Genomic DNA, 9,455 nt, shown 5'->3' with positions numbered 1-9,455 from the left:
TTTGATTTTTCCACCGCAGCAGTCAAAACGCTGAAAATCTCGAAAAGACCAAATAGGAGAAGTCATTCCGGATCCCGCTCTACCCACTTATCCAATGAACTGCACTTTTTTTTTTACGTTTACCAGTTCCGCGTAGGCGCGTCGAGTTCCGCGAAAGATCCGCCCAAATTAGCATCACTTCAGCCAATCTCTTGCTGACCAAGTTGTAAACCGAACAAAAAACAATTACCAAAACCCACTGCCGGCGATTACAAATAGAATCGCATAAAAAAAAAATAAATAAAAGCAAATAGAAGAGAAAAAAAATGTAGCAATAAAAGTAAATCGTGCACTTTTTAACCCTTCGTCCTGGCCTGGCCTGGTGCGTCGTCCTTCGGGCGCGCACTGTTCCACATCTTCTAATTTATGTCGCTCCGAGGTTTATGACTTTATTGTTTTACGAGCGTTAAAAAAATAAGGGGTGCACTTTTTTAACCCCTTCGAATCGCTGCACAGCATACAAAAACAATTTGCAACAATTGTGCGCGGCAGCAACGGGTTAAGGCCCGTTCCTACCTACTGTTAATACTCGGAAATGCATTATATGCCGGGATAACTTCTTTATTTTTTTTATTTTTTGTCGTTCTTGTTTTTTTGCCCAACTCTTTCCCTGAAAAAAAAAAAACCGAACTATTTAGATTTCTAGGTTTTCAGAGCAGCGCAAAGAAAAAATCTTGCTGCCTTTTCCGTGTCCATTGATCGCTTTTTATTCTACATATTTTTTGTTTTAGATGTGTTTTTTGTTTTTGTTTTTTCGCATTTCCCGGAAGGTAAATTTACCCAGCTTCTAGTTCTATATAAAATGCTAAAGCAATGCTGTGAATTTAGTTTTTTTTTCTGCTTTTTCTAGAGAAAAAAAAAAACACTTTTGCTGCGTTTTGACTTTGCATTTGTTGGACTTTGACTTTATGGCCAGAATGTTAGGCCCAAACGGGATTTACATACATTAGCCCAAGGCTGCAGCACGATTTAAATCCTCGGGGAGCAGGAGCAAGCGGCGTGATGCTGCCCCCCCAGCGGGGTTTGCTGTGACATACACGTAGTTACATCCTTCATTAATTGCAATGCACCCAGTCCTGGGCTCTATTTGTTCATGCAATTTGCTTTCATTAGCCGGCGAGGCGTGTCCAAAAAAAAAAAAAATAATAAGAGAAATGTAAAGAAAACTATAACTGGGCCTTGGCCTCGGCCTCTTTGGTCTCCCTTGGAAATTGCTCAACTTAGGCGCGCATCATTTAACTTTGAGCAACGAGCAGAGTGGATTACACACATGACAGAGCATCTCCAATAATACTCTCACACACACACACACACATACACACACACATACACAGAAGGAAAACAAGATACAAAAAAAAAGTAACAAACTGCATGCGTAATCGAAACCCGTCAAAATGGCAAGCACAACACAATGAAGCGGCACTGAACCCAAAACACTACCGCACAAGGAATGCGAGCTAGGGTCTAGCGGGAACTACGGAACTCCGGTCCAAGATCAACGGCAGCGGCAGAGGCGGCATTCTCGTAAGGTCGTTACGTCGCCTCACAGGACTCTAAGCACATTATGTGCTGCATTCGCATACTCATTCGCATTTTGATTGTAATCGGAGCTACACACACAAACACACACTCACACACACACACGCGCGCGCACGATAAGGATCAGCTGCTGCCGATGCTGGAATCTGGGTCCTGTTAGGTACACCAACATCCTTACAATCGCCCATATGTGTTGTTTGCCCTGCCAGGGGCCCATGCCTAATGCGAGCTGACAGATTATTATTAGCGTAACATTAACGTCAAATTACGCAGCTATTTTGCGCACTTTATCTCAGAGCACCGACAACGACATCAATGGGCACCGGGAACATCTCCATCTTCATCTCAATCTAAATCAAAACACACACTAACAGACAGACACACATTTTTTGGATATGACCAACATCTGATGGAATCATTTCTTTTGTTGCCCGCATGGATTTCCTTAGGATTTGCTGGACTGGACTATTCATGTGTGTGCCACGATGCAATTCCAGTTGCTGCAGGTGCAGAGCTCGGATTGACCAACGGAGTAGTATACTTAGGCACATATGTATGTATGTAGCTGAAAATGTTCTAAGTGTGTTGTACTGAAATGAATATGGAATTATATAAGAACAAATAATAAGAAAATTACAGGGATTTAATACTTATAAGTACTTGGTATATCCATTTTATAAACAAATTTCTTTTCCATAGTAGCAATCCATCTATATGATTGGAGAATTAACCATTTTTACAGTATGTGATGCAATTCCACCTGCAATAGGGAAAAATTGGTGAAAAACGATTGCACGCAACCCTCCGGTTCTAAAGTGAATTTTTAGGGTTACTTTCAGAAAATACGCTTGAAACGTGCTTTATATTTTTTTAAGAATCTACTCCTTCTAGGGGCATAATTGATGAGAAAGCAAAAGTTTCATTTTCAGTTACATTTTTATGCAAGATAAGACATGGAATTTACGGTAGCATGGGTTCATTTTAGATACCCACGGCGGAAAATAGGTGGAAAGGCAATCTCGAAAATCTTCAGATCAAAATGAACTGATCTCATTTTTATACCCTGAACCCAGTAAAAATGGGTGTGCAAAAATGTATGTAACAGGCAGAAGAAAGCATCTCCGACCTCATAAAGTATATATATTCTTGATCAGCATCAATGGACGAGTCGATCTAGCCAGTCTGTCCGTCCGTCCGTCAGTATGTATGAACGCAAGGATCTCAGAAGCTCCTAGTGCCTGCGCAGATCGAGTTTGTTTCCGATAATCGATAACTTACTCCGTTTCCAAGCAATCGATAAAAATCGATATCAATATCCTGTTCAGGGTTCAGGGTATCCCCTAGTCGGGAGCTCCCGACTAGAACCTCTTACTTGTTCTATATAAATTTTCTTGAAGAAATAACACATCCAAGCACTAGTTGGTTCAAGAATATTTATAAACAGGTTTAATCCCCGATTTTGTAGAAACTTTTGATTATATTACGAGAATTATCGAGTTTTAAACCTAACTGCGGTCCGGACAAGTGCCGTATTATCTATCACCGGGCAAATGCTGACTAATTCCGCGAGCACACAAATTATTGTAACCACCACCCGGGAACCCCCAACTCGTCATCGTAATCATTATGCAGCATGTACGATGTGGCACCCAGCACTTAGAAGGCGTAAGGGCGTGTTCTGTAAGTGTTGCCACCTGACGCAACTCCCACAAGAAAACCGAAATGTCAACAGCACTGAAAAACTAGTGCACCCACCCGACAAGGAACGCGGAAGATTGGTTAGGCTGGGGCTGCGACTGGGACTGGCAACGTGGAAGAGCTGCACTCCTTATTTGTTTTGGATGCGTGTGCTGGGTGCGGGCACAATGCGTGACAATAATTAAAAGATTTCTAATGTCAACAGCATAAATGGAATCAAAACATAGTCGCTGCCAAAACTAAATGGCACAAGGCGCAGCCAAATCCTGTGCTGTGGGTTCAGTGGGTGGCGGGGTCTGGGCATGAAATGTGCACATTGTTTGTTTATTGAGACGGCTTTGATTTGTGCCCCGAGAGCTGAGCTGAGCCAAGCTGAACCGTGGCTCAACTGAATTTGATGCCTGGCAGAGGGGGTGATGCCACACCCCACCGTCGCCCACGGCCGCAACGACAAGTGCGCGCGTGTTTGCAGAGCCGTTGTGTGCATAAGCAACGCCGATTATTGACACATCACCGGCTACGCGACGCGTCCGGATGGGTGGGTTTGTTGAGGGTAATGTGGAGGGAGGCGAAGGTGAACACTCGAGTTGAACAGCAAACACTTCGCGCGAAGAAGACAAATGCAAATCGAACTGCAGTCTGATTGTATAACTGTGCGTGCCTGTGTGTGTGTGTGTGTGTGTGTGTGTGTGCATGTTTGTGTGTATTGCCCATTTCCAATTTCGATTCGCAGAGCAACATTTCCACTGTGCGAAGACCCAACCACCCAACCCCTTGTCATGCGGTCGTGCGTGAAATTTAATCAAAGCAAGGCGAACGCCGCCGCCCCTTCCCACAGTTCCACACACTATATAACCCGCTCTCAGCCCATCACTGTGGCCAACAGATTTTGGTATCCCAAACTGAAGCAACCGGAAATGTTGCACATTTGTAACTGTAACTTGCTTCGGGTGTTGTCTCTACACAAAATGGGCAACACGATAAAAGGAGAGAAAGAAAACGTTTTTTTTTTTTTTTTGGAAAGCGTGTAACGAATTTGGCACATCCTTTCACGACTTTTATTAGCTTAGGGCATTTATTATCACACATCAATTTGATATACTTGCAAATATAACTGTAAAATCGATTTGTTATTTATTACACATACATTAGTGTGCATATGTATATACATATATAAATGCACAAATATGTATGCATAGCAATCATATTGGCATAGCTGTAATGCCCCATGACTTGTTAGTGTATAGACAATGGGGCCAACTAGTGTATGTACGTCAAAGTTTTACACACAAGTGCAAATTTTTGTCAATTGTTGTAAATGGAGTTTCCGTTTTCCTGCTCTCGACAAAGCATTGTCTGTCTACAGCAATTTGCTTAACAATTGGTAGAACGGTAAGCGATTTGTTGAATTTAGTTTGCAGCTTGCCAATCCCAAGATTCAATTTGCGCGCACTTTCAACGTTGCTTGGCATTGTCATAGCGTTACGTAGCCCTGGCCGCAAATATTGTGCTTGCTTCGTTGTTGTGTGCGCCCTGGTTGATTGTTCAAGACACACAAGCACACATATGTACAAACATATGAGTATGATGAAGTAGAAACGAAAACAAAACGCAAATAGCAATAAGAACATCAGGCGAGCTAACGTGAACATGCGTTTATTTTTAAAACAGCAACGGCGCTCTCACCCTCGCTCTTTCTCTCTGTGCCCCGTGGAAGCTTTGATATTGTGGCGACTCTCTCACTCTCACTGCTGCTCGCTTTGTTCGTGTTTGGTTCTTGCGAGCGCAGTTTGTTTTCGTGAACAGCTTTGTCACGTGGAGTAGTTGCTATCGGTGTTGCCGTTGTGTTGTGGCTATCGTTGTTTAGCTTTTAATATTCACTTTTATTTTTGGTCGGCATTTGTGTTGAGGCTCTTGCGCACAGTGGTACAAATGTGCTAACTAACTTGGGCTTTTTTTCAATGTATTACATGTCCGCTAATTAATTGTTACAATGTACATACATACATATATATATGTATATATGACTATATGTTAACGTTTAGTTTTAAGCTTTGCGAAACACATTCGTATAAAGTAATGTTTATGTGATCTGCCAAGAAAAAAACGTTTTTAAGTAAGAGTACATGCCAATGTACACTATACACATCTACAAATTATAAATGATTTTTAATTGTCCAGTGCTAGGGACAGTGTGCAGGTGCACATGTGCCGAGTTCAGGAGAGCGTTTTCTTTACTCTCCCGGTGCTCAATTTTTGTCGTTGTTATTTCGATGGGACTGCGCTTTAAGAGCGTAAGTAGATCTCAGCGGAGTCGTTGTTTGCTGCCGTCTCATCTAGCTGCCCCCTGCCAAGCGTGAACTGTTTGCGGTTAATCACGATGACGGGGGCGTTTGCGACGCCAGTTGCGGTTGTTGTGGCCTGTCAATCGCTGACTTTGCTTTGTATTCTGCTTTTGTTGATAATCGGGAGCGGCGACGCCGACGTCGACGCGTAGTGTTCGCAATTTAAGTTTTTGGGGCCCGTTGGGCCAGCAGTGTTGTCGACGTCACGTCAGTTTATTGCGTCGGCTTGTAAAGCTTGCTAGCGCGTTTTTTTTTGTGTTCTCGCCATTCTCAGTTCTATGTGTGTGCCTGTGTGTGTGCGTGTGTTTCGTGCTGGCGTGCATGTGTATATGTGATACTCTTCTGTTACTGCTGCTCCTCTTCTTCTGCCTCTTCTTCTTCTTATTCTTCTTCTTCTTGCCAGTTTTTGTTGTTGACGTCGCCGCATTGTTTTTATTGCCGTTGCTGTCGTTGCCGTCGTGGCCGCCGCGCAGACCAAAACTTGATTGTGATATAATTTGTTAAGTATTTATTTATTTGTATTTGGCACAAGCGTGCCACGACGGAACCGATTGTGCCCCAGTGCAACCGCATTAAAGCGCAGCAGTAGCCGCAACCGCGCCGCAGTCAGAGACGCAGTCTCAGCCCGCAGCAGCTAACAAAACACAAAACACTTACGAACTCGCAAACTTACGCACCCGCGCTCTCTCCTACTCGCTCACACCGGTCACACTGTCTCGCTCACTCGCGATGGTCTACTCCACGAACATACTGCTGGGCATTGTGACCATATTGACCGCTGTGTTCATTTGGTCGCGCCGCACCTACGTCTATTGGCAGCGACGCCGCGTCAAGTTCGTGCAGCCAACGCATCTGCTGGGCAACCTGAAGAAGGTGCTCAAGCTGGAGGAGTCGTTCGCCCTGCAGCTGCGCCGCTTCTACTTTGACGAGCGCTTCCGCAACGAGCCCGTGGTGGGCATCTACCTGTTCCATCAGCCGGCGCTGCTCATACGCGACCTCCAGCTGGTGCGCACCGTTCTAGTCGAAGACTTTGTCAGCTTCTCCAATCGGTTTGCCAAATGTGATGTGCGCCACGACAAGATGGGCTCCCTGAATCTGTTCTTCGCTAGGCAGCCCGAGTGGCGCGAAATACGCACGCGACTCTCGCCGGTCTTCACCGGCGCCAAGATCAAGCAAATGTTCTCACTCATGGAGGAGGTTAGTGTCTGCCTAGTTGGCCAAGCAAGCAACACACGTACACTGTGCAACAAAATCACGAAATCAAGCACATAAATATATATTGTGGGTTGCATCATTTTAATAGGACAGGCAATCGAATATGAAAAGAAATGAATTTCTTATATGCAAATATCAGTCAAATCGTTTCTCAGCAAAACGGCCAATTATAAGTTTAATCTGAAGTATCAAATCACTTCCAATAGGCTGGCCAATGTAAACTATAAACAAGCATATATCATATATATTAGAAACCCGTCATTGAAGCCTCTGTAGCAAAGTTCAACACGATTTTCAAGAAAAATGAGACACCAGAGGAACGAACAGTCAGTCGGTTTCATATTCATATTATAGACTTTACACTTTCAATAAGTTAGGAATTTTTTTTATTTTATATATTTTTCCATAAGCTAAACATGCTTATACATTCAAATGTCAACAAATATATTGCTTAGATAGTGTAAATATTATTGTCTTGATGATCCAATAGAATAACTTGTTTTTTTTTTTTCTTTATCATATTTAGCCGCTTATTTCTAATGAAATTTTCGATATATAGTGAACAATTTAATAGGAGAATATATGTATATATGCATACACTATATTGTATAGTTGCGTGCTAATAATATACAGTTGGTCTGCACTCATTTGGTAAATTACACGATACGATATTTGCGAAATATATATATATTTATATATATGTTTGTGCAAGGTACAAATTTAGTTATATACTTGTATTTGGTAAATTATTTAAGAAATTTGATTGATTGATAGACTTGGTGAAGTCTTTGCACAGCTGCCCCTTCTGCATGCACTGTGCGTCTTGAAGATTTTGTTGCATAGTGTAGCCAAACAAATATGTATATTCAATATAAGCATTCGGTGTGCTTTTTAATGTACAATTATCGTTGAACGACCCTAGATTGGCTGCGATCTGGAGTGGTATCTGAAACGCTTGACCCGCGATCTGCGACGTGGCGATGCCGCCAGGGGCGTCGTAGTGAGCATCAAGGATGTGTGCGACCTGTACAACACAGACATGATTGCGAGCATCGCATTTGGACTCCGTTCATACAGTCTGCGGAATACGCAGTCTGAGATCGGTTCACATTGTCAGGACATATTTAGGCCGAATGTGCGCCGTATAATAGACTTCTTTGTGATATTCTTTCTGCCCAAGCTGGTGCCGCTGTTGCGGTCCAAGCTGTTTACGGAGCCGCACTCCGAATTCCTGCGCCGTGTCATCCAACTGGTGATCGAGGAGCGTGAACGGGGCGGCGATCTGCGCAATGATCTCATTGAAATGCTGCTCACGCTCAAGAAGGAGGCCGATCTTCAGCAGGACAAGACACACTTTACGCATCATCAAGACTTTCTGGCCGCCCAAGCGGCCAGCTTCGAAGTGGCGGGCATTGAGACATGCTCGTCGACCATGTCCTTCGCCCTGTACGAGCTGGCCAAGCAGCCGCTGATGCAGGAGCGATTGCGCCGTGAGATCCGTCACGCCTTCGCTCTGGCAGCTGCTCACGGTTCTAATGGCGCAGGACCGGGTCTGAGCTATGAGCTCATCGGGAGTATGAAGTATCTGGAAATGGTTGTGGAAGAGACGCTGCGCAAGTATCCAATTGTGCCGCTGCTGGAACGCGAGTGCTCGCCCGTCAACAAGAAGCGCTTCTACTCGCTGCGCCCACACGCCGAGTGTTACGCCCGGCGCGGCATGCCCGTCTTCATATCCAATCTGGCAATACACCACGATCCCCAGGTAACGCCAAACATATTATACCTCAATCGTTCTGCCACATATATTCAAAAATTGCCTGCTGTTCCCCCTTGCAGTACTGGCCAGAACCAGAACGCTTCGATCCGGAACGCTTTAACGCCGAGAACAAATCAAAGCAGACGCCCATGTCGTATCTGCCGTTTGGCGCCGGGCCGCGTAATTGCATTGGACTGCCAATTTGCCAGCTACAGATAAAACTGGGACTCATCTATTTTCTTCGCCAGCATCGCGTCGAGTTCTGCGACAAGACCGTGGAACGCATCACGTTCGATGCCAAATTTGCTCTACTCGCCAGCGAGCATAGCATTTACCTCAAAGTTGTTGACTGTTTATAGCACAAGCACCTCATGACTAGAGCGCATCACCAATACCATATCGTGTCCATAGCCATCGTCATAACCGTCCCCATCACCATCCCCATCACCATCGCCAGTTCCAAGTCCATCAGCATCACAGCATTAGCCGCAGCTGCCACAGTTTAGCTAATCGCCAGTTGCCCCCCATTTCGGCCGCATTGTAAATACATATATATTTGGTATGCCTCAAATAAACTTTGCTACGCTCAACATTTTTTTTTTTTTTTTTTTTTTTTTTTTGTTACTTAACATTGAATCGCGCTGTTGATTTTATCGTGTTTCAACACACACACACACACACACACACACACACGCACACATTCATGCGTCCCAGTTTCGCCCAGTCATTGGCCCATTGATAGCTTATCAGCTTCCAGCCTGCACTTTGGCTCTAGCCAGGTGGCCTGATCGACTGGCCGTCTCTCCGTGTGTCATCCGAACTGGCCTTGGACAGGCCCCCCCATTCATTCGTAAACTTAAATT

General features: G+C 44.4%; 1 protein-coding gene across 1 annotated transcript; it reads left to right on the top strand.

Moving 5' to 3' along the window:
• The first annotated feature begins 5,424 nt into the window (after window positions 1-5,424).
• Cyp6v1 (Cytochrome P450 6v1) lies at window positions 5,425-9,182 on the top strand. Its single transcript, XM_002055180.4, has 3 exons — window positions 5,425-6,818; window positions 7,759-8,598; window positions 8,673-9,182. The coding sequence occupies exons 1-3, from the start codon at window positions 6,351-6,353 to the stop codon at window positions 8,949-8,951; spliced, it is 1,587 nt and encodes a 528-aa protein (XP_002055216.1). The 5' UTR covers window positions 5,425-6,350; the 3' UTR covers window positions 8,952-9,182.
• The last annotated feature ends 273 nt before the right edge of the window (window positions 9,183-9,455 follow it).

The sequence above is a fragment of the Drosophila virilis genome, chromosome X (assembly GCF_030788295.1).
Source record: "Drosophila virilis strain 15010-1051.87 chromosome X, Dvir_AGI_RSII-ME, whole genome shotgun sequence".
Classification (NCBI taxonomy): Eukaryota; Metazoa; Arthropoda; class Insecta; order Diptera; family Drosophilidae; genus Drosophila; species Drosophila virilis.
Note: the sequence above shows the minus strand (reverse complement) of the source record. Positions and strands in the feature narration are given on the sequence as shown.

What these genes read in the sequence shown, in the direction of transcription:
- Cyp6v1 (XM_002055180.4), top strand. Translation starts at nt 6,351, where the DNA reads ATGGTCTACTCCACGAACATACTGCTGGGCATTGTGACCATATTGACC. An exon ending in TGTTCTCACTCATGGAGGAG is followed by an intron (nt 6,819 to 7,758) that starts GTTAGTGTCTGC and finishes GAACGACCCTAG; the next exon opens with ATTGGCTGCGATCTGGAGTG. An exon ending in CAATACACCACGATCCCCAG is followed by an intron (nt 8,599 to 8,672) that starts GTAACGCCAAAC and finishes TCCCCCTTGCAG; the next exon opens with TACTGGCCAGAACCAGAACG.